Raw genomic sequence first — 26,608 nt, forward strand, 5'->3', positions numbered from 1 at the left:
GTCAGCCATTCTGTGTTCTCCGAAAACAGGAACTGCTTTGTACAAAGGTGAATTCTCCTTGACCAAAATGTTCCCAATATATTCTTTGCAGAAATTCCTTGAGGGCTTGTATTTTATATTCAATTTTAATGTTGCTATTGAGATCTAAAAGTTGCAACCAATAGCTTTAACCCAAGTCTTTTGCGGGGAGGAACAAGTGTTGGCACTGTAGCCAAGCCTCCTAAGAAACTTTTAAGCTCTTTATCACCATGTAGGCCTAATCCTAGGAAACCAGGAATGCTACTCTGTGTTGTTGGAGAAAGTCTTTAACCTGGTGGGACTGGTTCTCCATAATGTAAATGAGAGTTGGAATACTGGCTTGCAAAAGTTGACCCTATTCAGATTAAGATGCTTTAGTAATAGCAATTGACTACTCTCTCCTGATAGATCCAGCGAAATCCCAGGTTGTGTCAAAGTATTAATCCATTCAGAAGAGAAGAAGCCTTAACAATGCAACTTACAGGAAGAACAACTGAATAATTGATCCCAGCAGCCGTTTAACTGGAGACCTATGGTTTCAAAAGGCAAGCTTTCTCCTATTCCCTGGAAGGCCCTTATTCCTCTGAACACTTTATCCTCTATTATTTTCATTTCTCTATTTCCCTCACTCCTTTCTTTTATATTGTGGGAGTCATTAGTGCCGTGGCACAAATATTTCCAATTCTTCACCTTCCCAGTACACATTAGCATTGCACTTCTCCTGCCCCTTTGAAGTTGGGTACAGCACCTGATTCGGCCAATGATATCACTGTGGGAGTGATTTGTCACATCTCCTTTCTCTTGCAATTGGGGAGGCACAGATAGAGAGCCACCTTCAGCCTAGGTTGCTGAGTGAGAATGACATAGAGCGGATGCCCCCAGCCAATGTGCTACGGACCATGGCATAAGCAAGAAGTAAACCTTTTTGCCTAAGCCACTGAGATGTTGGAATTATTTGTTAACATAGAATGACCTGCCCTATCCTGACTGATACAATAACCATGAAAGGGGAGAAGGAATATGGCTTAGAGTCTAGGAGCAGGGGCTTAGACAGTCAGAAATGCCTGGGTTTGAATCTCAGCTTTGTACATACTAGCTGTGAAACCTTGGACAAATAACTTTAATTCTCAAAGCCTCAGTTTCCTCATCCATAAAACAAGAATAATAGTTTATGTGTTTCATAGGGTTATTGTGAGGATCCAATCAGGTAATGCATGTGTGGTGCTAAGCACAGGGACTGGCACATAAAAAGGTCTCAGCATATGTTCATTATTATAGTGGGATGACTATACTGCTGTTCCTGATTGTCTTCAGTTCTACCTGCCTTAGTTTGGGGAGCTGATAAATGAGCCTCAATTACTGTGAAGGGACCTTAATCAACAGCGCTTTATAGGAGTGTGATGAGCACTGGGATGCAAGGGGCTATGGGAGTGTGTCAGAGAGGCTCCACATATGCTGGGGCGAGTTGTGAAGGACAGGCAATGAGAGGTGGGGGGTGGGGCAGGGAAGAATTTCCAGACAATGGGCACAGCACGTGCAAGAGGTAAGGCCGAAAATAAGGGGTGCTCCAAAAATACCAAATACTTCAATATGACTAATGTCCAGGGATATGGCTGAGATATCAGCAGGGGCAACATTACATTAATCATCCAATTAACCATCTGCCCACATAATTCAATGAGCTCTTGGAGGGCAGAAGCTGGTTCTCATTTTCCCTTTTGTTCTTGGAGTCCAGCACAATATGTGACACGTAGTAGGCTCTCAATACACTATGCTGAATATCTGAGGATGTGTAACCAAGTTTCAGGCCACCCTCGCTTAGATGTAATGCCAATTTCTTCTTATTCTTTCATGAGTTTCCCAACTACGCTTCCACCCAGCCCACTTCTCAGACCCAAATAAATAAAAGCTAAAAATACAGCCCAGGTCATGAATCATAAATGAGATGGAAGAGCAGTGACTCACAGAAGTTAATCTGCTTCCCAGGAGAGTCTTGCTGGATGTCCTTTGCTCTGAAAGGTTAGGCAAAAAGCCAGAATCATAGCCGTGCAGACAAAGCTAATCTAATGACTAGGCCTGCCATTGGAAGCCCATCTGGTATTCCAAGGCTCCTAGGCAGAGATGCCAAGAGGCAGCAGCCCTGTGCACCCCATCATGGGGCAGCAGAGGGATGGGCCCAGACACAGATGCTAACAAGGGTGCTCTAGGTGTCTGCTAAGAAAATGGCATGGGGCCCTGTCGATTTTCTCAGAGGCCCAACATGTCCACCATCAAGTTGGTTATGGTTACTGCTGTAGCCAAGGCAATGCCCTTGCAGGATGGTTTAGTGAATGACCTAGCAATTATATTTGGTATTCTTGTCTAGTTAAGTTGAGAATATGATATAACCTAATAGTGACACTGTGTTTATGGTCTCTCCTGCCAACACATAATCCACTTACTATTGAACATTTTTGGGGTATTGTGACCTTCATTCTCAATTATAAGCTCCTCCAAAAAATTAAATAATTATATCCTACCCCCTAAAATCACACAAATCTGACTCAGCTTTGAGTACCCAGGACCTCGAGTTTCTATTTAATTAAATATTTATTGGAGGAACTCTGTGTATTCACAAATAGGAGCATCTGCAAATACTGCCATAAGGTAGACAAACAGCAGCTCCATCAAACTCTTTCTTCTATTCCATTTTCCTCTTGACTCAGCAGTGTCAAAGGCCAAAATTTTTGTCATCAGTTGCTATGGCTGGTCAAAGTTGATGTCCCTAGTGGCGGCATCAGTATGATGATGTCCCTAGTAGCAGCATCAATCTTCCCAGTGCTCTAGGACTTTGCATGTCCAATGTGTGGTCATGTCTGGAGACCATGTGGGCAAAGGACCTCATTGACGTCACTCTCTCTCTATGTCACAGCCTGAGGTCCTACATGAATGGTCAATGTTCGTTATACTGAAACCATGACTCACATTAGTCATTCTCCCACATGGTGATAAACTGCTGAATTATGCTGTACTAGTTTTCAGCTTTTATGACTTCTTTGAAAAAGTGGCAGTCAACAATACGGCTTTGCAGAAATGTTAATCAGCTCAAATGGTAATCATTTCTCATTATACTTCTTTTTACATGAAACACAAGAGTTGTCTGTACCTCGAGCAGTGAATTCTGACTCCTGATAATATGACTAAAAGCACACCAGGGCTTGAAGGGACCTTAGAGATGATCTATTCCAACTCCTCTACTTTTTGTGGATAAAAAATTAAATGGTTTATCTGATGTCACTCAGCATTTAAAGGGAAGGCAGAGAACAGTCTACTAAAGTCACAAAACAAAAGTCAGAGATGTACAAAGAGAATCAGAAGAGTATGAGATAGCAGCAGTCAAAGGTACACAGAGCTCCATGGAGGAAGAAGTTGTTGACTGAATTCAGGGCAGTGGAGAAGGTCAATAGGCTAAGGAACTGGAAAATGTTCATAGGAGTTTGGCAACTGTTGGCTTTTGTGGAAGAATGTCAGTGGAGTAATCGAAGTAGAAGCCAGGTAGCAAGAGATTTAAAATTTGATATGGAGATGAGGCAGTGAACCGGTGAGCACAGTGCTTTTGTTTTTGTTTTGAGAAATTGGTATTTTAACAATAGGGGAAAGATAAGCTTAGGGGAGGGTGTTATTTTAAGGGTGGAACAGATTTGAGCATATTTGTTGATAGAAAGGTTAACAGTAACAGGGGAGAAGAGAAATGATGGTGAGATCACAGTCCCTGGGGAGGCAAGAGTGAAGACTACCCATGAAATGTGAAAGACCTGATTCTAATAAATTATTTTAATTATGATTCAGATTCTCTCAAGCGTTCAAATTAAGTAACTTTGAAAGTTGAAGAGACAGTTGCCCTTTTCACATGTCTGGATACCTTTTGGGGAATCTTCTTTTCGTGTTAATTTAAGGGGTACAAGTGCAGTTTGTTTCATGGATATACTGGGTAGTGGTGAAGTCTGGGCATTTAGTGTAACTATCACTCAGATAGTTCACATTGTATTCATTGAGTAATTTTTCATCCTTCACTTCCTTCATACCCTTCCACCTGTCTGAGTCTCCAATGACTATCAATTTCAACTCTATGCCCATGTGTACATATTATTTCATTCTCATTTATAAATGAGAACATGCAATATTTGACTCATATTCTTGTAAATAATCAGGATTGAGCCTGATTTTATGTAAATGGCAATGCTATGAGGATGGACAGAAGCAGGATCCTGTGACTTCAGTAACTGTGGGATTGCTTCAGGATTACATCACAGGGTCATCACGATCAGAGCTAGAATGAGGTGACCTGTTAGTCAGCATTTTTTAAAAAACAAAAACCCTAGATTCATAAAAACTTTGTGATGGACAACACTATTTGTCCCAACCCCTTTATTTTCAAAGCATTTAAGTGACTTGAACAAGATCACGCAGCAGCACAAAGCTCTAAGCAAGCATAGAAATTTGCTAAGCTATTCAATCACAAACATCAGGTTCCCATTAAAATCAAACATAGATTTTTGAATCAAACTCAAATAATGCCCTTATAACTTAAATAACCAGCACCTTCAGGATACAATGTAAATAGGATCCTAGATTCAAGTGGCTTATTTTATAGCTTGCATTCTTTTAAAAAAAAATTCAGCGTTTTTAGCTAAGGAGAAAGAAAGGGCACAGGGAGATCTCTATTTTCCTTTAAAGTCTGCTAGCATGAGTGAATTATTATTAATTATTGGTTATTATTATCCAGTTATTTTTTACATTGCTTGAAGTTGTCATGATAATCAATTATTATCATTGGTTATTACATTAAGTAATGACTTTCTAGAAGGATACATAGATTGAGGTAAGTAATCAAAAATTTAGGAATGCTGAAGAGTCTAGGAGACGGGAGAGGTCAGTTGGTTAGAGCTAATGAGAAGTCTAGTTCAGGCTTGAGATTTTCATAGAAGTTAGGCAGCTTATTTTCTTGCCCATACTGACTACACACCAAACCTTAAACCATTTTCCTGAATTCCCCTGACCAATGGCATTCATGAGTATACCAATGGAAACCAAGTGTAGGTGATACCACGCTGGCTCTAAGCCAGCCATTCCCATAATACCTAAAGACGGACTGCTGATAGCATCACTTCCTTTAACATTGTTCTGAAACCCCATATCCTCCAGAAAGTCTCACCAAAGAACTGAGATAGACAATTCAACCATTACCAAAAACAATCCTCTCAAGAATGTTTATGTATGTGGGTAAAAACACCCAACATCTACTCCCTTAGCAAATTTTTCGTCTGCAATCTAATGTTACTAACAATAGTCCTCATGCTGCACATTAGATCTCTAGACCTATTCATCCTACATAACTGCAAGTTTGGGACCCTTGACCTATACCTCACTATTTTCTCCCACTCCCTGGCCTTGTAACCCCTGTTCTACTCTCTGCCTCTATATATTCTAACTTTACAAGATTTCACATGTAAGTGAAATCGTACAGTAGTTTTCTTTCTACATCTGGCTTATTTCACTTAGAATAATGTTCTCTAGGTTCATCCATGTTGTCACCAATGACAAGATTACCTTCTTTTTTAAGGCCGAATAATATTTCATTGTATATATACCACAATTTCTTTATCCATTCATCCATCAGTGGACACTTTGGTTGTTTCCGTATCTTGACTACTGTGAATAATGCTACAATGAACATGGGGGTGCAGATAGCACTACAAAATGCTGATTTCATTTCCTTTGGGTATATACCCAGCAATAGGATTGCTGGGTCATATGACAGTTCTACTTTGAATTTTTTGAAGAACCTCCATATTGTTTTCATAATGATTGTGCCAATTTACATTCCCACCAAGAGTGCACAAAAGTTCCCTCTTCTCCACACCTTCATTTATTGTCTCTTGTCTGTTTGATAATAGCCCTCTTAATAGGTGTGAGATGATATCCCATATAGTTTTGATTTGCATTTCCCTGATGATCAGTAATGTTGAGCACCTTTTTATATAGCTGTTGGCCATTTTTATGTCTTCCTTAGAAAAAGGCCTATTTATTTTTCAACGATCTAAGCCTACAAACTTTCAAATGGTAAAGGGATAGACTCTTGCAAAGCTCTGCCCAGCTCTGTGTGCAACACCATGTGGTGTCCACCTCTGTTGCATCCATCTTAAAGCATGAGAGCCTAGGCAGCCAGGGCAGAGACTCTGGGTGTCCCACCTACATCTTTTGTTCCTTTTCCTTTGACTCTTTCTTCCTTACTAACAGATCCCCAAAGTACCTAGCTTAAAAACTGCCATTTCTCAGCTTCCCTGGAAGCCAGGAGCCCAAGGAGATGTGAGAGGATGTTATTGGGTAGGATTTCAAGGAAAACTATTTAAAAGCAGCCAGGAGGTACACCATTCGTATTTGACATTCCTTCTTCCTGCTGCTTGAAAAATGGGTATGATGCTGGGTGCTCCAGCAGCCTTGTTGCAATCTTGAATGAGCCCAAAGATGGAAGCCATGTGTTAAGGATGGCCAAACAGAAAGCTGGAAGAATCCTGGGTTATTGATGACCGAAGCTCTGGCCAACCTACCTAAATGAACAAAAAGGGAAATGTCTATCTTGTTTAAACTCCAGTTATTTGAGTTTTGTAGTAATCTAATCTGAAGTGATAAGGGGGATCTTTTAAACTGTGCTTTCAGATGGCAGCTGAGGAGCCAGGGTTCCTCTGCATCCCCCTTCCTACCAAAAAGGAGCTCTGCGAAAAGATTTCTTACTAGAATCAGTTCAGCAGCTCTTAAACAGACTTTCCTGTATGTCAGCAAAAGTAATGTTTTAATCCCCATTATCTGAAAGTAGAGTCTTTATACAATAACATCTTACTGAAAGTATTACACCTAACAACTTCAAATGTCCTAAGCATTGCTAAGAATACAAAAATAAGCACCCAAAAACATCTAAAAATACTACTAAGTCAACACTAACGTTTATGCTTATGTTCTTCTCTTAGGAGAGCAACGCAGTCATTCATTCAGAGCCCATTTACCCTTGGTTTCGATAACAGTGGTAACAGGTTGTCCTCTCCACAGCTCAAGAGACCAAATTGAAATGTTGGGTCCTCCCAGAGACAGACTCACTCTGGAAAGCAAAAGTGATAGCTGACTGAACAAAAGAAATCTGAAAAAGTATAAAAATATAGACAGATAAATTCAAAAAGCTCAACCATTTGGGAACCCAGACTTCAGGGGCAACCAACCATTGCATTCCATGACTGTTGGAAAGAAGGCTCCATTTCCATCAGAAAAAAAAAAGGAGATTGAATTCCAATCAGTATCCACTTCTGGGTGTACACCCAAGAAAGTTAAAAACACATGTCTGCACGCGGGGTGCGGTGGCTCATGCCTGTAATCCCAGCACTTTGGAAGGCTGAGGCGGGCGGATCACGAGATGAGGAGATCAAGACCATCCTGGCTAACACGGTGAAGCCCTGTCTCCACTAAAAATACAAAAAATTAGCCGGGCGTGGTGGCATGCGCCTGTAGTCCCAGCTACTGGGGAGGCTGAGGCAGGAGAATCACTTGAAAATGGGAGGCAGAGGTTGCAGTGAGTCAAGATGGTACCACTGCACTCTAGCCTGGGAGACAGAGTGAAACTCCCTCTCAAATAAAAAAATAAAAATAAATAAAAATAAATTAAAAAAAAAGCATGTCTGCACAAAAGCTCACCCTTGAATGTTCATTATAGCACTATTCATAATAGCCCAAAAGTAGAAGCAACTCGAAGGTCCACTAACTGGTGAATGGATAACAAAATGTGGTATCGCCATACAATGGACTATTATTCTGGAATAAAAAGAAGGGAAGAACTGACACATGCTACAACTTGATGAATCTCGAAAACACTGTGCTCAATGACAGGAACCAGACACAAAAGACCACATATTATATGATTCCATTTATAAGAAATAGCCAGAAAAGACAAATCCATAGAGACAGGAAGTAGATTAGTCTCTGCCAGGAGTTGGAGGGGAAGAAGAGGGAGTGACAGCTAATGGTTCCAGGGTTTCTTTTTGGAGTGTTAAAAATGTTTTAAAACTAGACAGTGGTGATGGTTGCACAATTTTGTGACTATATGAAAAACAATTGTACACTTAAAGAGTGAATTTTACAGTATGTGAATTATAGCTTAATAAAACTGTTATAAAAATAAACCATAGATCTAGAAAAAAACCTGACATTTACCTCCCAAATTTTTTTCAAACAGAATCATCTGTCTATGAAGAGAAAGAAGCATATAATCTTCATTATAAAGAGGTTTCCATGTAATATACTACATTTTTAGAAGACTGACATCTAAAGGGAGAAACTTCAATTATCTGAAAAAGTCAATGATTGCCTGGTGATGTCAACTAAATGAGCTTTACTGTGTCAAGATTCTTACTGGTGAGTGTTGACAATGTCTGTGGGCATCTTATTCAGAAGAAATAGCTCCCTTCTCCCTCTTATCACTTAAACAGTTGGGTGATGACTCACAGAGTTTCTGCTCTTTCACTTGCTTAGCGTTGCTCAGTGTGTGTAGGAAGCATTAACTCACTAGCAGGTGAGCCACCTCAAACCTTTTTGGAAGTCAGCAGGGTATAAATCATAAATAAATATATTCCCCATGACTGTGCATATTACGCTTCCTGGAGGCCTCCAGAATCAATACTCACTGCTTGCCAGGGCCCAGGGGCCTCCCACAGCAATGCCCACGTCCTTCCTCATCCTTCCTCTTCCTTCTCCCTCCTCTTTCTCCTCCCCCTTTCCTCTTCCCCTCCTCTTCCTCCTTCTTTTCTTAAGTGATAGCCTAGTTGTAAAATCGGATTCTTACATTTTCTGAAGAGAAATTTGGAGATTTATCACACATCCCAGGCCAGAATCTCTTTCACTTCTTTCATGTTGAGATTTTCACTGGATGACTGTTCCCCACTCCCTGCTTATCATCTTTCCTGCTCTCTGGGCAATGCATCTGGAACATTCTCTCCCTAGAACATTCCTATCACTGGACTAGGCACAGTGATATGGTGTTTGCCTTTATTTCACAGAACTTTGCAACTTATTGCTGCTTGTCACAAAAGATAAAAAAAAAAATTCAAGATTTAGTGTTGAATAAGAGTTTCTTTGTTTTTAAGTGAACAGTAGATATCTATTTCAGATGGATTAACATTTTTTTAAACTCACCTCTGCATTTGAAAGGGTTGAGAAGAGACACTTGACATAACTTAGGTCCTGAGAGTCCAGCATTATGTAGATAGGCTGGTGAGCACCTATGAGCTATATAGAATGCTTATGCTGGGGGGGGGGGTTAGTGGATGAGGCTTCAGTTAGAGCTACTCTGAAAATTTTTAGTCTTTTATTTCCAACTGTCAGTATTTCCAAGGTACATATTTTTTCAAATCAAAAACTATTTCTAAGTGTGTCTTCATTTGGCCAAAATGAGTATCTTTAACATCATTTCAGAAGCCAAAAGAAAATCAGCATGAAAACAGACCAGCCTCTGGCCAGGGTCCTCCAGCACCTCTGGGTCTTGTCTTTCAATAGAGGAATGGCTAGAAGTGTGACCCCTTCCCCAAGACACTCTCCTGCCACTGATGAATCAACAGGTACTGACATGCAAGGGTGCCCTGATCCACAAGAGAGAGAGAGAAAAAAAACACACATTGCAGACGAGCATGCACAGTATAATTTTCATCTGTGTCAACAATTATATTTGTGTGTATATACAAATATGCAACACTTAGGAAAAAAGTCTGAAAGAATACAAAACAAGCTGTTAATAGTGCAATTAGCCCTCAAAAAGTCATTGCTTGTTATTCTTTTTTCTTCTCCTGACTCCTCTATTTAAGAAATACAAGCGAGAGAACAATCTCATTCACCAGGATCCTGGAGGCCTTTGAGTCCCTAGAAGCATTGGGTAAATAAGATCTAAAATATATCCACGTTGTGGGTAAAGTATCTTGGTTTTTGACAGTGTATTTCTAATAGTTAACATCATCACAGCTGAGAAAGATATGTATTTTTCTCCAAATGACAAACAAAAGCTCTTGAAAAAAATTACACCTGCTTTTGTAACACCTTTTATTGCAATTTGTTTAATGTTTACAGTATGCTATGGAGATGCAAAGGGCCCTCTAGAAGATTGAGGTTGTTATCAAGAAAAACAAAAATCAGGACATCTTCATTTAGTCTTCAGCTGATAAAAACATTGACAACAGTGGGAGAAACTCAAAACTCACACGTTTTGGCTTTCTTTATAAAGGGAAAGGCCATAGATGAGTTTCTAAATTTAAACCTCTATCCCCAGAGATACCCTTGTAGTTGCTGATTCAGTTTCATCTCATGAATACACAGGGTCTTGGATATTATTCTGCATGGGTAGCCAAGATATCTGTTATATTCCTAGCTGTGTTTTTTATTTCTAGGTTGCCCTGGGACACTCTCTATATATCATTTTCCCTGAACAGAAACCACTGTGAGAGTAAGTAGTAAGCACAACAGCATTTGTTAAATGCTCTTTGCTCTTCAAGGGCAAGATGTTGTTGTCAAGTTTAGTAGAAAGGCAATTGAATGTAAAATGGGCTCATTGATTAAAGCTATACGACATAGCATGTATATGTGATGATAGCAAACACATCATGAGACATATCAACAAATCATGTTGCTGAATTGTTAACACAAAATTCAATACCATAAAACTCTGCTGACTGATTTCCAGTTGACAACTTGCTTCATGAAGCCAGCAGGCTACCAGTATGTCTATACTTTTGGCTGTGACTATTTGAATTGTGGGCCTAACAAGAATTCTGCTGTGTTTGTGCAATTGTAATTGCTGTATATAGCACCTATATATTGCAATTGTAATTGCTATTGAAATCACATAATTGAAGTAGATATTCAACACACTGGGTTGGGCGCCGTGGCTCACGCCTGTAATCACAACACTTTGGGAGGCCGACACAGGAGAATCACTTGAGCCCTGGAGTTTGAGACCAGCCTAGGCAACATAGCAGGGCCCAGTCTCTACAAAAATTTTAAAAATTAGCCAAGCCTGGTGGTGTGTGCCTGGAGTTCCAGCTACTTGGGAGGCTTAGGTGGGAGGATGGCTTGAGCCCGAGAGGTTGAGGCTGCAGTGAGCCGTGACTGCACCACTGTATCCCAGCCTGGGCGACAGAGCAAGAACTTGTCTCAAAAAAGTAACACACACACACACACACACACACACACAAACGCACACACACACACACACTGATAACATATGAGTGTGTATTTGGATAAGGTAGCCATTCTATGAAAATAAGTCAACAGCTTTGGCAAAACTTAGGAAAGCAAGTTGCTTTTAAAAATAGTATTAAATTAAAAGTAGATAAGACTATTTTCAAAGACATATTTAAAAAATGAAACTGCTTCTGTAGTTTCAGATTGCTTTGAAGATGTCTCTAACTGCTCATCTCACTTTAAAGAAACTGAAAGGAGGAATGTGGATTAGGCACTAAGGGCAGAATTTATGCAAGAAGGATGAAAAGGGATATGAATCATTGTATCTATAAAATTCAGAGAAAGAGCCTTGACCCAACACAAACGCACATGTATGTACGTTTAATTTAAGGGTCAAAAGTATATATGTAACATTTTTATTTTCCTTCTACAATGACAAGTCTCAGTAGTATCAGAGAAGACGTCTTCTACTATATAATATTAAGAAACACTCCATTCACCACCTAAAATCTCTTTGCCTTAACAGGATGGTTGTTTGATAAGTGTCTCCAACTGCTTGGCTTGACCAAAAAAGTGTACACCAGCCCAGATGTTCTCCCTAACTCTGCCTGCCTGCTGGTCACCTCCCTCTCATCTAGATAACTCTGCCACCTCAAACTCAACATGTTGGAAATGGAGCCTCACCTGTTCCCTCTCAACACGGCTTGTCCTGTAGTCCTGTGTCTTCCACTGGCATCTCTCCCATCCCATCCTAGGCCATGCATCTCCAAGTTTTAGGCAGGCTGGACTGAATTCTACCCTCTCCCCTTACCCTCTTCATCAAATTATTCTTCCACGATATCGCTATCTCTTATTTCATTATCTCTATCAAGACCCTGATACACACACTTCCCATCTTGACTATTGCTGTAATCTCCTCTTAATGGGCTTCTCCACCTCCAGGCACTTCGTTCACCAGTGCAAATCCTCATGCCTCTGCTCAGACACCTGAACTTCTTAGGCTGATACTTAAGACTTGTTATAATCTGACTCAAATCTCAGCATTATTATCCACCATTCTTTGCCAAGCAACCCTTACTCTGGCTCAACTAAAATTGGTGACCTCCCTTGTGGATAGCCTATAGTTCCTTATCTATGTTCCTCACTTAGAATACTTTCAAAAAATTATGTATATGTAAAGTAGTATAATTTTATAATTATAAATATGAATTATATAATATATGATATATATGATATATAATTATTATATAATTATATATTACATATAATTTTATAATGTATATAAATTATAAATTATACATATAATTTATATAATATATTAATATGCATATTTATATTATATATAATTTTAATATATAAAAATAAAAATAGGTTAAATATGAAATAATATGTAACATAATATGTTAACAATATTAATAATATTCTGATATTAATATTGAAATATTTATTAATAATAAATAATATAAATATAATGAATATAAAATACAATGTATTTATTAACATATGATAAATATATATTAAACATAATTTATATATAATATATTAGATATATAATTATATGTTTATTTTATATTATATAATTTTATGTATATTACTTTCTATTATAGAATTGTACTTATTTTTTATATATTTTTATATTATATATATTTTACTTTTCTATTATATAATTATATTTATTTATATTATTATATATAAAATTTATATATTAAATTTCATATGTATTTTAGATAATATATAAAATTATATGTATATATTCCCTATGGTTAAATTTCTAACCGATCACTAGGGACCATCTCAGAGGCCATCTCCCTAGGAAGCTTTCCTTGACTACTCAGCTAGAAGACATCTCTACCAGATAGAAGACATATCTACTTCATCACACGGATGTATCTGACTCTTTTCTATAGGCGTATATCATTTTCCACTTTGTATTATGATTATTGATCTCCTAGTTTCAAATGAAAGCTACAACAGCAGAGTTTCCCAATCTGTGTGTCACAGAATATTAGCTCCATAAGAAACTGATCAAATAAGTTTTAAAAGGCTGCATACTAGAGCCCCCACCTTAGAAACTGCAGTGGGGATGGAGGAAAATAGGAGTGTGTGAGGAATGTGCTAAGGGTGGAATTGACAGTTCATGATAAAAGGAGGCTGTGTGCGGCAAGACAGGGTGAGTGGTCTCGAATGGCTCCCAGACTTCTGACAACAGGGAGGCACTAGTCACTGAGTGGGCGAAGGTGACAGTAGAGGTGTGGGATATCCAATGGTGTGCTTGGGTTGTGATGGTTGGCGTTAATATCCTGGAGGAGGGTAGGAGTAGGAAGACAAAAGACCAAGCCCTGTGGTTCTTTCTCAGTTCTCATCTTCCTTGAACCCTCCATGGGTTTTGACATGGTTTTGACCAATCTCTCTCCTGGAAACTCTCTCCACCCTCTCCCTAGGTGACCTGTCTTCTCTCCATCCTGCTCCTCATACTGCCCATTCCCTTCCTCCCTTTCCATAGAACATCTAAATCCTAAATCCTCCTCTACTCTCTCCTTGTGGCAGCCTTGTACATTCCACGGGCCTTGATGACAACAACAACAAAAATAATTTCTCCCCAATCCTAACTATTCTATTTTTTGCTGGAGATTTCCACCTGGATGCTTTGGGTTCACCTTGAACACAGCAGGTGCACAATGGGATTCATCCCCAGCCCCATCCATCCTGCCCCCTCACTTTCCTGCCTGTGACCCATTTCTGAAGGGGTGAGAAGCTGGTAGCTTCTTCCTCCTTTAGGTGTCCCATCTTTCCCCTCTCTTCCTAGTGCCACTGCCTTTGTTACCACTCTGTTTTTCTTCTGGTTGCCTTTCTCCAGGCCCCTCCTCTTGCATCCTCTCTGAGCATTGCAGCCCATGTAAACTTCCTAAAGCATATCTCTGCGTTTGTCATTCCCCCCTTAAAAAAAAAAATCCAGTGGCTTTATTTTGAAAACCCAGCTTTTCAGGTACTATACAACCTTGTTGTATCAGTCCATCTTATTTTCCCTCTGATTTCCTACATATGCCTCTTGCACTCTTCAACCAAGTCAAACCGCTCACTGCTCCCCAAATACATCCTCCACTTTCCCACCTCCATGCCTTCACTTTGCCTAGGGTCTCTCTCCATCTCAGCCTATGGAAACGCTACCCATTTCTTAAAACTCAGGTAAGATACCTCTTCCTCCATGAAACTTTCTCTAATCATCTCAAGTGGAAGGTGTGCCCTTTCTTCTCTGAACTCCCATAATCCTTCATTGGTATCACGTTGGTTTCATTTATTGTAACCTAACATTTATTACAGTAATTTATGTGGACATCCTTGCTTTACTTTCCTACTACACTTCCTTATGCAAGAATTATGTCTCATTCACATAATGTAGTGGAAAGAGCACTGGCTCGGGAGTAAGGAGATGTGAAATTTAGTCTTTGCTCTGCTGCCGATGAGCCCTGTGACCTTGGAGAGCTTAACTCACCATGAAACAGAACTTTGTAGTCTAACGTATCAGATGAGTTCTGAGTCCAGGGTTAAAGGAACCAAGCTGAGAGGGACGTGGGAGGGACAATGGCATTTCAAGGAGCCAGGATTGGCATTAGGTTAAAAAAAATTAAGTTTGAATTATGCATTTCACCACTTCCCAATAAATGATTCATCTATATAATAAATTATTCTCTGATGATATTGAGAGTAAAAATCCAATTTCTGGGGTTATCCTTAAAGCACATGGGTTTTTCAAATCTCCTGCCTTCTGGAATGTCAACCCCTTTAACTAGAGGAAGTTTTCAACCCCAAGACAGGCTCTGCTCTTAAAATTTACTTGTAAATTAGTTGTTAAAAATCTTAATGCATTTCCCTGTGGAAATGAAGGTACTGGCAACAGTAGGATACCATGATTAAGATACAAAGCTATTTGCACAGCAAAAGAAACTATCAACAGAGTAAACAGACAACCTACAGAAAGGGGGAAAAGTTTTGCAAACTATGCATCCAACAAAGGTCTAGTACTCACCATCTATAAGGAACTTAAATTTACAAGAAAAAAACAAACCCATTAAAAAGTGAGGACAAGACATACATGAACAGACACTTCTCAAAAGAAGACATCCATGTGGCCAACCATCATATGAAAAAGTCTCAACATCACTGATCATTAGAGCGATGCAAACCAAAACCGCATGCCATCTCACACCAATCAGAATGGTTATTAAAATATCAAAAAATAACAGATGCTGGTGAGATTGTGGAGAAAAGGGAATGCTTATACACTGTTGGTGGGAGTGTAAATTAGTTCAACCATTGTGGAAGACAGTGTGGCGATTCCTCAAAGATCTAAAGACAGAAATACCATTCAACCCAGCAATCTGATTACTGGGTATATACCCAAAGGAATATAAATCATTTTATTATAAAGACACATGCGTGTGTATGTTCACTGCAGCACTATTCACAATAGCAAAGACATGGAATCAACCTAAATGACCATCAGTGATAGACTGGATAAAGAAAATGTGGTACATATATACCGTGGAATACTATGCAACCATAAAAAAGAATGAGATCATGCCCTTTGCAGGGACATGGATGGAACTGGAGGCCATTATCCTTAGCAAACTAATGCAGGAACAGAAAACCAAATACTGCATGTTCTCACTTACAAGTGGGAGCTAAATGATGAGAACACATGGACATATAGAGGGGAACAACACACACTGGGGCCTATCAGAGGGTGGAGGATGAGAGGAGGGAGAAGATTAGGAAAAATAACTAATGGCTACCAGGTTTAATACCTGTGTGATGAAATAATCTGTACAACAAACCCCCATGATGCAAGTTTACCTATGTAACATGTACCCCTGAACTTAAAATAAAAGTTAAAAAAAAACAACAAAAACACTGTGTAAAGCAAACTACAACAGTGGAGTTGACATGTTGGACTTCCATTTCAATACTGATGCTTGCTACTTACAAGCATCAAGGCCAGATAATGGACCTCTCTTGGTGTCAGTTTCCTCCCCATCCACCCACTCCACAGGGTCATTGTGAGGTAATTGATGCAAGCTTCCTGCAACATACACAGAGCTCAACAAATCATAGCTATTATTTTAATGAGAATGCGATGTTGTGTTCCTATATTTCCAAACAAATGCTAATAAAATCTCATATTTCCATCCCCCTCCACAGAAAAAGAAACTAAGCTAGCCTGTCAATGCCATTTAGCCCGAGTGCCCCTGGGTTAAGGTAGAATCTGTCCTAATGTGGACATCCTTGATATACGAGTTGCTCATAGCAACATATGGCTCATGTGGTCCACGTTCATCCCATGACCTGAGATCCTGATATGGAAGCCACAGGAGTACTGTTTGGGTGGAAAGTGGCATGAACTACAATTTTTAGAGAATCTGTAGATTTTAAAGAGGGGAAAGAAGAAAATGAGAACATTCAGAAGTGACTTAGATTAGATTTACAGGAACCACTGAGCAGTTGTTTATTTTTCCATTTAATATTGCCTCCTAATCTACATCCCTGGTTCATACACTTCATCCCACTGGCTCAAGGTTTCTCAGCCTCAGCACTTTTGACGCGTTGGGCCTCACAGTTCTGTGTTGTGGGAGCTGCCCTGGGCCTTGCAGGCTGTTTAGCTGCATCCTGCCCTCCAGCCACTAAAGGCCAGTAGCACTCCCCTCCCCTCCCAGTTATGACAATCAAAAACGTCTCCAGACATTACCAAATGTCCCTTGCGTGGCAAAATAATTCCCAGTTGAGAACCATTGCTCTGACTGGACTCAGCAGACGTTCCCAAATCTTCTCTGCTGCAGAATCACATAAGGAGTTTGTCAAAAATGCAGGTTTCTGGGCCCCAGCCTCAGACATTCTGGTCCAATAAGTCCAAGATGGGGACTGGGAATCTGCATTTTTAACAAGCATTTTTAACTGATACAGGTGGTCCTCAGCAAACTTTGGGAAACGTTACAATAAAGAGTCAGTGAAGTAAATAAACATCTTTTCAAAATGCAGATGCTTTTCGCTGTGCTGCACCGGAGGAGCAGGGGACTAGCGGATAAACATTAGGCAGCTTTAGAGAAGGCACGCAGGCCCTCCCTGGTGAGCAGCACAAGGCAAGACTTAGGGAAGAAAGCTCTGCCAGGGTGGCGCTGCTGGCCAGGAGAAAGTATGCCAAAGGAATGCGGGGAAATGCCAAAACCAAGTTTAGTCTATCCTGAGTTTTTGGCCCAGAGGCACCCCGAGGCTACTGAAAATCCATTCTCGTCCTTCCACTTGGGACCTACTATGAGACAGGCTCTGTGCTAAGCTTTTTACATACAGTTTGTTATTTTATCCGCTCCCTAACTATGAGAAGGCTTATCAAGTTTTAGTTACATTTCTCTGGGAAATTTCATATCTCAAAGAACTGATGTACAAATTAACTCTTCACCCGCAATCTCTTCATGAAATAGGAACAGCCTGTACTAATCCTAGAGTTCTACTACCATTAAAAACTATTGGTAACATTGTTAAATGAGAAAAAGCTCCCTGAGCTGAGAAGGCAGGATCCCTCTCTTGGGTCTCACGCAGCCCCCAGTACTCTTTGTCCCTTTGCATAAAAGAAAGACGTCCCAGTATGTTTACCCAGGAAGACGTTCTCAGCTTCCTTTCCACATATTCTGAGTGGAAAATGAAAGACAAAGGGGCTAGAAATGCCTTCACATTCCAATGCCACTGGTGGGTGTGCAAACCTAGCCACCTTCAGATGCAGATGCATGATGTAAGTGAGTGAAGCTGGATGGGGCGGGGGGCAGCCTGTATGCATCATTTAGATCACCCTCCTGGTGATGGAACTGTCATATTGGGATCCAGGCTTGGTTTGGTCCCTCCATATGATAACACTGTATTGGCTTCAGAGTAACATGAATGTGGAAATGAGAGGAAGCCATATTGGGGAAATGACCCTAAGGTCATTAAGGTTGCAGCAAATGAATGAAATGGGAGCCAGTCCATGCATGTGGTAACAAGTCCTGGCCCAACATGAACCCACAGCCATCCACAGGGACCTCCTTAATCAAAAGGTTGAAACTGGCCAAGCCAGTGCTCTTTGGGCTCCTTGCCACTCTTCTATGCTCCCTCTTTTCTTCTCACTGCTATTTTAAGACAATTTTCCTATTAGAAAGAAGTTTTTGTAATTATCTTTCTAAAAAGCACACCCAGCATTTTAATCATGTAGAGGCATTTGGTGTAGCACATTTAGTTCAGAGAGTGGGGGAAGATGAGGCAAGATGGAGGTAGAAAATACAGTGCTGTACATAGAACTAGGAGCTCTTGCCTGGGCTCCACCACTGGTAGATGTGTGGCTAGGGGCAAGTCACTTCACATGTCTGAGCCTTAGTTTCCTCAGCTGCAAATGAAGTGTGTGGACTCACTGATCTCTAAGACTCTTTCTTGCAGTTAAGGCTCTAGTGTAGAGGGGCATGGAAGGACTGGACCAGTCAAGGGATATGTGAAGGTCTAGAGAGAACAGGGGAATGGGTCAAACCTGCCAGGCTTTCTCTAAGTTCTAGCAGAATCTACTTCCACATCTACTCCAAGAAAGAAATAGGAAGGAAAATATAATACCGTCAAAGCCAAGTCATCAGTTTTAGCTGGAATTGTTTCCTTCCATCCATACTACCTCCCTCTCAACCACCAATAACTTAGAAAAGAAGGAAATTTACAGAGGCAGAAAGCCATTTCCCTTCACTGTGGGTACCTGAGCGACCCAGGTCTGGCTTCATTGTGTAAACCATGGGACTGTCTTTCCAGGAGTCTCCTGGAGTTACAAATCTCCCTCTTTCAAGGTTACAGTTACCAGGCTATGTGTGTGGCAAGGCATTTTTTTCTTGGCTCTTTTGTCCAGAGAAAATAGAGAAGGCTTAATTTCTGTTGCTTCTGCAGTCCTCCTGTTGGACACCAAGTCCAGTCAGACCTAACTGGCCAGACACGTGAGGAATGAATGCCATATTCCCACAATCCCATCCACTATCACTCACCTCTTCCAACCCTGGCCTGCCCCCGAGCTAGCCCACACTTCATCCCTCCCTGGAATCCTACTCTTGGATGCTGTTCTACTGCCCTCCATCTCTCTGAAACTTACTGCCTCCACCCATGCCAGTATAACACCCTCCTTTCTGCCTTACTGGTGAAGCCAGCTCAGTGTTAGCAAGAGGGTGCTAAAATAGAATTGAATGCATCCCTGAAGGACAATCTTTCTCTTCTCTGCTAACACAAAGCAGATAAACATTATTTCCTCAAGGTAACTCTTTCTAACCAAAAGAGATCCTAATAGTAAGGGGGTTCAAACAGGTAGGAAAAAATACCTGGAGCCTCAGGATTTTAAGCAGCATTTGTTCAAACTTCTTCTTCTTCTTTTCTTTTTTTTCTTTGAGACAGAGTCTCGCTCTCTTGCCCAAGCTGGAGTGTAGTGGCACGATCTTAGCTCACTACAACCTCCACTTCCCAGGTTCAAGCAAACTTCCCACGTCAGCCTCCCAAGTAGCTGGGAGTGCAGGTGCACGTAAACATGCTCGGCTAATTTGTGTATTTCTAGTAGAGATGGGGTTTCACCATGTTGGCCAGGCTGGTCTCGAACTCCTGACCTCAAGTGATCTGCATGCCTCGGCCTCCCTAAGTGTTGGGGTTACAGGCGTGAGCCACCGTGCCTGGCGGAAACTTCTTTCTTCTTTTAAATATGAGAAAATGAGGCCCACAGAGGTGAAGTGACTCACCCAAAGTCACACAACTTAGTGTCAGAGCCCTTACTTTAATACAAGTCTTCAAATTCCTAGACCTGTCATCTCCTATGGAAAAGCTACTTGAGGTAGACATAACATTTGTACTGTGGACTACATCTAGTCTAGACAATAGATGATTGATAATACTAGTTTACTGGCTCAGTGATAAGATACCTTAGACAGGAGAAGATGGGTGGTAAGAGTATACTGTGGGATTTACAAAGGAAGTCAAGAAAATCTTTCAACACAAATTTCTATTTGCACACAAAGCTGATGAGCTTGATACCCAAGAAGGCCTATGTGAGCAAATACATTGCAATAAACGTTCTTGGGGACTGTTTTGGGTTGAATTTTGTCCACCAAAAAAGATATGTCCAAGTCTTAAGCCTCAGAACCTGAGAGTGTGACCTTCTTTGGAAAGAGGGTCTTTGCAAATGTCATCAAGTGAAGATGAGATTAATCTAGATGAGGGTGAGTCCTAATCCAATGACTGATGTTCTTATAAAAAAGAGGGAAATTTGGCCATGGACACACAGAGAGAATGCATGTGAAGACAGAGGCAGAGACTGGAGTGATGCACCTACAAGCCAAGGAGCACCAAGAATTGCTGGCAATTACCAAAAGCTAGAAGAGACAAGGAAGAGCTCTAAGAATCCCCCCCTAGAGCTTTTAGAGACAGAGTGACTTGGCTGATATCTTGATTTCAGACGTCTAGCCTCAAGAACTGTGAGAGAATTGATTTCTATAGTAGTAAGCCACCCAGTTTGTGGTACTTGTTACAGAAGCCCTAGGAAAGTAATACGATCTAGCAAACAGTTGGCTGGGCTGGGCTAAAGTGAAGAGACTGAAATCACTCACATGGATATGACAAGGCAAGTTCCGTGGGCTGGTGCTATGATGAGGCTATCCTGCACAGTGTGGCCTTTCATCTATGTTACTCCATTCCCATACTTCAGAGATTGCCCGTCTTGCTTGGAGTCAAGTGAGAGGTTGGGAAGAGGAGAAACATTGGAGTGAGACACACCTGGATAGGAATCCTCAGTCTGCTACTTACTAGTTGTGAAGTATCCTGTGGATCACAAACACCTGGGCTCTCAGTGGCCTCACCTGGAGAACACAGCCTTCCTCAGGGGGTTGTGGTGAGGGCCACTGCAGTTACCTGCCACAGCTCGTCGGGGTTGGTTTCTTTGCCTCTGCTTTATTACATCTTTGAGCCAAGTTCAGAGGTGGAAAGGAAACTGGCATTTAAAACACCTCCCGTGTGAGAAAGGAACCCTTCATTCATTAAACACTGGTGCTGCGAGGGCTTTCAAGCCAATTCCCTCATTTAAAGAGGAGAACACTGTCACGGTGTAGATTTTCCACATTCCCCACTACATTGGGCACCTGGGAGACCTTTAAATGAATGTCTGCTGATGGATGAATGGACTTGGAAAGGCCTCTAAAGAAAGCAGACTTAGTCTTATGGGGAGAATGAAGTCATATTTGACACCATTTAATGGGCTTTGCCCACCTCACTACTTTGCCCAGACTGGGATCTCACTGTCCTATTCCTGGCTCAATATCTTTCAAAGAATGGTTAGGCCCCCTTCCCTGAGAGACCATCGGGGGGTCCAAAGTCTGAGTTTAAATTAAAGTTACTCAAAACAGGTGCTCAGGATTCATAAAGTGTTTTCAGCTGTATAATTGATTCCACATCATAAAACCAAACGAGCCATTTTTTAAAAAGAATATTTAACCCACAGTCAACTCTAGCTTAGTGCAGATGGAAAATATAGTCCTTATTGTAAAGAGAAAAGATGCAAGAAAACAAAATAAAGAGTAGCTATAACAATTCCACTTTTTACCCAAAAGGAATAACTTACATTCCCACCCAAGCTACTGCCTTTTTCACTTACCCCACTTTATCGCTCTCCATAGCACTTATTACCATCTGAAATAGTATATTTTTTCATTTATTCAATTGAACCTATCTCCACTCACTAAAATATATCACAATGAGTCAGACCTCTTTTGTTTACTGGTGCTTAGAAGTGACTCGTTTTGTTTATAGATGCCCAGTGCCTAGAACAGTTACTGCTGCATAATTGATTCATAATGCAATTTGCATATTTGTATTATTTGTTGAATAAATGGATGAATGGATTAGTGAATAAGTTGGGGCAGGGAGAGGAACAGTCACATGATATGGATAAGAAGGTAGAATATTAAGTGGCCTTTTTCCTGTAAAATTTGCCCCTAAATCCACCAGCCCTGTGTCAACTAACCATTAAGATCATCTTTCTCTCAGTTCTCTCCTCTGAATCCATTATTACCAAGCAAGGTTTGATTTAAATGTTTTAACGTGCTTTTTCCTACAGATGGGAATACAGAGTTCACAAGTTTGGTTCATTTGGTATGATATTTTTACTATAAATTAATAACTTGGCATTCATTTTCAAAATTGGTTCACATCTCAAAAGAATTCTGAGTAACAGAACAACAACCAGCATGGAAACTTGCGGTGAAGACAGGTGAGAATGGCACACAGGAGATTTGGGCTCTAGATCTCACTCTGCGTTAACTCACCTGTGTGGCCTTTGAAAAACCCCTTCTCTGGGGTTTGGTTTCACCATAAAGAAATTGACCTTGATAACTTCTGAGTCTCTTCCATCTTTCAAAGTTAGGATTCTATAAAACTTAATAGTAAGTTCTTTTGCGTATTTTGACTTCATAAGAGATGTCATTAGCTTGTATTGGATGTCACAGATATTGGCAATCTTGTGAGGTTCATTTGGGTCATGGGGTCGGCACTTTTTCTGGGGTCAGTGATTATTGCCATAAGAAGACAGACGGTGGCCACATTAAAAATCTAAAACGCCAGAGGAGCCAATCCCTAGGGAAACTGGAGATCACACAGCAACTCTTTTCACATTTAAAATTGTACAGGTGTGTGGGTGTGGAGAGGTTGCAGGAGGTACAAGAGGAAAGGAAAGCTGAGGCAGAGGCTAGAGGATGTGTAGGTGACAGTAAGGCAGGTGCAGAGAGCCCAGGTTTGGAGAGTCACTCATTTTCCCATGAGGGCCTGGCACACACCTAATCTTGACAAATGAGAATATGCCCGTGAACTCTGAGTAGAAACATGAAAGTATTTCCATTATGTGCCATGTCACTGTGGGGGAGGGCAAGAGCTGCATGTCCCATACATTTATTTGCTTTAGAGGTTTTAGTTACCCATTTGCCAGGACTGCCCAAGCCTGCTCTCTCTGTAACCCTTCCAGTGTTTACTATTTGGCCTTCCTTGAGATCCTAATTGTCTGTTTGTAATACAGTTATTGGGCTAGCTCTGTATACCTTCAGATCAGACATCTCACCTGAGTGCTAGTCTTATATGACTGTCTACCTACATATTAGCATTATTTAGAGATCATTACATTAAATTTAATATGTCAAAAACAAACTTAAAACGAGTCCACTTCCTAATTTTCTCTGCTTCAGTCATTGGCATCACTGACGTCATTCCGAGACTTCAATTTGAAAGGCTTTTCTTCACCCTTTACAACTCTCCATCAATAATCTTCACGACCCCAATAAACAACAATGGTAACAAACCAATCTACCCACTGCTCAATAAATGTTCGCTATTCTATTATTTATATTCGGATCTGAAATAATCTGCTTAATCTCCCAGGGTTGTTGAGGTTTCTCTCATTCTTCTCTCACAGAATGGCTTACCATTCACCTCCTTTCTCTCCTCTCCACCTTAATCAGTGTTCTCATTCCCTCATACCTAAACTCTCAGAGTATCTTTCTTACTGCCCTCCAAGTCTCTAATTTTTCCCTGCTTCAATCCATGTCAAATAAATCAACCGACTGGTCTTTTAAAAATTACTTTCAGCAAGTCATGCCCTACAAACCTAGGAGGATTCGCATTTACCAGTCAAAGTATTTACAATCTCCTCATTTGGCATTTAAGAGCTTCGGTCAACTTCGGTCTCTCAAGCTACTCGTGATCTCTATTTGTCTTTATTCAACTCATACTTGTTTGAGAACTACCCCAGCCCCTCCCTCAGTCCCCCACTATTCTCCAGCATTCCCCTTCCTTTTCCATAAGGCCCAGCCTGTGTGATACTCTCCTGCAGCCACCACAGTGACTTTGCTCCTATTCTTGGCCTACCAGGAATTTCCTCCTTTCTGCCAACTCGGATTTGACATTTCTTCCAAGATTCATCTTCTCCTGAGGGTTCCCCATGTGAATGAATCCCAGATCACATAATCGTTCCTTTTTTCTGAATTCCCTCAGCATTCTCATATTAGCTGTCTATTGCTAAGTATGATTATCTTAGTATTTCGCATGTATTCATTGATCTCCCTCATTGAAATTTGAGCTCCGAAAGGGCACAGGCCAAATCTTCATTTGCCCAAATCTTGATCGAGCAAGGACAGATGCAAGGCCAGCAAGGACCTTGATTTTGCCCATAGCTCATGGACAAGGCCTAGTTGCTGCAGCGTAGGCAGTAAAAGCAATAAATGTGCACTGGAGAGCTAAGACTAGCTCCTAGCACAAGGTTAGAGACTCAGACATGTTTTGAGAAGTGTTTGCTAAATGCTGAAATAAATTTTTAAAGAATAATTCAAGCCCCTTACACACCATGTGTTTCTATAGCACAGAAATCTTTACTGTATTCATCCAAAATACAATGGCCAGTATAACCTACCAAGTCTCAATCACTGATCAGATTTGAAGTCCTTGACTCTTTTTGGCCAGAATACTAGGTCCAGTGGGGACAAAGTGGTGCCATCAGCTGCCTCTATCAGAACTTGCCTCTACACCTGCCAAGTACCCACAGGTTCATGTCCTACAAGTTAGCACCAGTTCATGTCCTTGAACCAAAGGCTGCCTGACTCCAGTACAAGTCAGATAGTTGTAGGGACATTTGTAAACCCAGCTCCCCACCCCTTGGTCCAGTTGAATCATGTCCTGTCCAAACACAGAACCCAGGCAGGTAACCTTAGACCCCTTGCAGAAAGCAGAGAAGATGCCCCCTTCCACAGAAGTTCTTAGAAAGAGTGCAGAGAGGAAATGGACTTACCCTCACACAGTAGTTCATGCCCATCCCCAACAGGTGCTGCAGAAAGTGCCTGTCCTGCCTGCTCCTAAGGGGTGGCTCCCCAGGGCCAGGAAGCGGGCACGAATCAGGGGTTAGGGCGGTTGCCCTGTGGCTCACCAGGTCCGGCTGCGGTGGAGGTGCAGTCCCAGACCTACTTAGACTGGTTTCTGGGGAAGAGGGACTGCTGGAACCTGGGTCCCGGCTTTCCTGGAGCTTCAGCCGAGGCACCTCTTTGGTACCCAGGCAAAAGTTTTTCAGACTCAGCAAAGTGGCCGGGTTGGCCAGCTTCATGCTCGCCATGCGGGGGATCAAGGTGCACAGTGGGGTGGGGCTCTCCTGCGACGGCAAGGCGGCATCTTCAGCCGGCAGGTGAGGTGCCAGGGCGGGGTGGGGAGGCTGCGGTGAGCCCTTGTTCCCGACCGAGCCTCCGGAGCTACCTTCGTCCAAGGACGTGATCGACTCGTTCCGAAAGCGGCTGTACTTGGCCCTGTGCAGCATCCCGGGGTGCCCGAAGAGTCCTACATACAGCACGAGTCCTGCCAGGCTGTCCTGGCTGCGTTCTCGCATAGCCTTGGCAGTGCTGAAACAGGATACTGTTGCATAAATCGCCTCGTCGTCTGGTAGATAAACGGTGCAGACATCAAACGCCTCAACGCCCGATGCAACTCGCAGCAGCCACCTCTCCAACTCTGCTCTCGAGCTCGCCCACCTCGGCTCCCGGCCCCTTAAGGGTGACAGCCCAGCGGGGAAACGCCTCCCCTGCTCTGATTTCAGTCCCTCCCTGGCCCAGGCAGAGGCACCAGTGTTCTCGCCTTGGAATCCTTGTCCGGAGAGCCTAGACCCAGGCTCCCGGCGGCGGTGGTCGCTCACGGCCAACTCTTAGGCACAGAACCCGGGCGAGCGCCGGCCAGGGGGCCCCGACCCATCACTAGCCTTGCAGGAGCCTAGTAGAAATATTTAGCACCCCACTCCCACCCTTACCCCAGCGTTCTGTTCTGCACACAGGAACTTTCGAACCTGCTCCCTTCGGCTCCCACAGGGCGGGGCAAATGACTGGCCTATTAACCCTTTATTTGTTCCAGTGATTGTTCATTTAAAAAGAAAAAAAAATTGTATCTATGAGCCAAAGGCCCTTCTGCCTGGGTTCGTTGATTCCGAAGGCTGCCCTCTCTTGGAAGATCTTGTCTTGCATCGTTCTGGGCCACCAGCCAGGAGTACTACTGACGGGCGCTGCTCCGCATTGTTTCACTGACTTGTGATGGGTCCGTGTTCCTCAGATCCCCTCCCAGCCTGCCTACCCTCGCTCAGAGCTTCCCTCCCTCCTGGACTCCTCTCGGAGCTTTTTTCAGAAGCCCATTTGCAGCCGAAAGCTGAGATGTGCAGGATGATACGCAGCGTGTTGAAATTTTTATGAATGAACTTTGCCGAATGAATTTCTCTCTGTGTGTGCAAGCTAATAAATCTGTGAAT

At 41.7% G+C, this 26,608-nt stretch overlaps 1 protein-coding gene across 1 annotated transcript in view; it reads right to left on the minus strand.

Moving 5' to 3' along the window:
• Positions 1-26,608, minus strand: part of SHC4 (SHC adaptor protein 4) — a 142,747-nt gene extending 116,139 nt beyond the window's left edge. The window contains exon 1 of the mRNA XM_050797168.1: positions 25,121-26,608. Within this exon, the coding sequence (XP_050653125.1) occupies positions 25,121-25,705 (585 nt within the window). The 5' untranslated portion in view covers positions 25,706-26,608. The remainder of the gene's footprint in view (positions 1-25,120) is intronic.

Source organism: Macaca thibetana, chromosome 7, assembly GCF_024542745.1.
Source record: "Macaca thibetana thibetana isolate TM-01 chromosome 7, ASM2454274v1, whole genome shotgun sequence".
In the NCBI taxonomy this organism is placed as follows: domain Eukaryota; kingdom Metazoa; phylum Chordata; class Mammalia; order Primates; family Cercopithecidae; genus Macaca; species Macaca thibetana.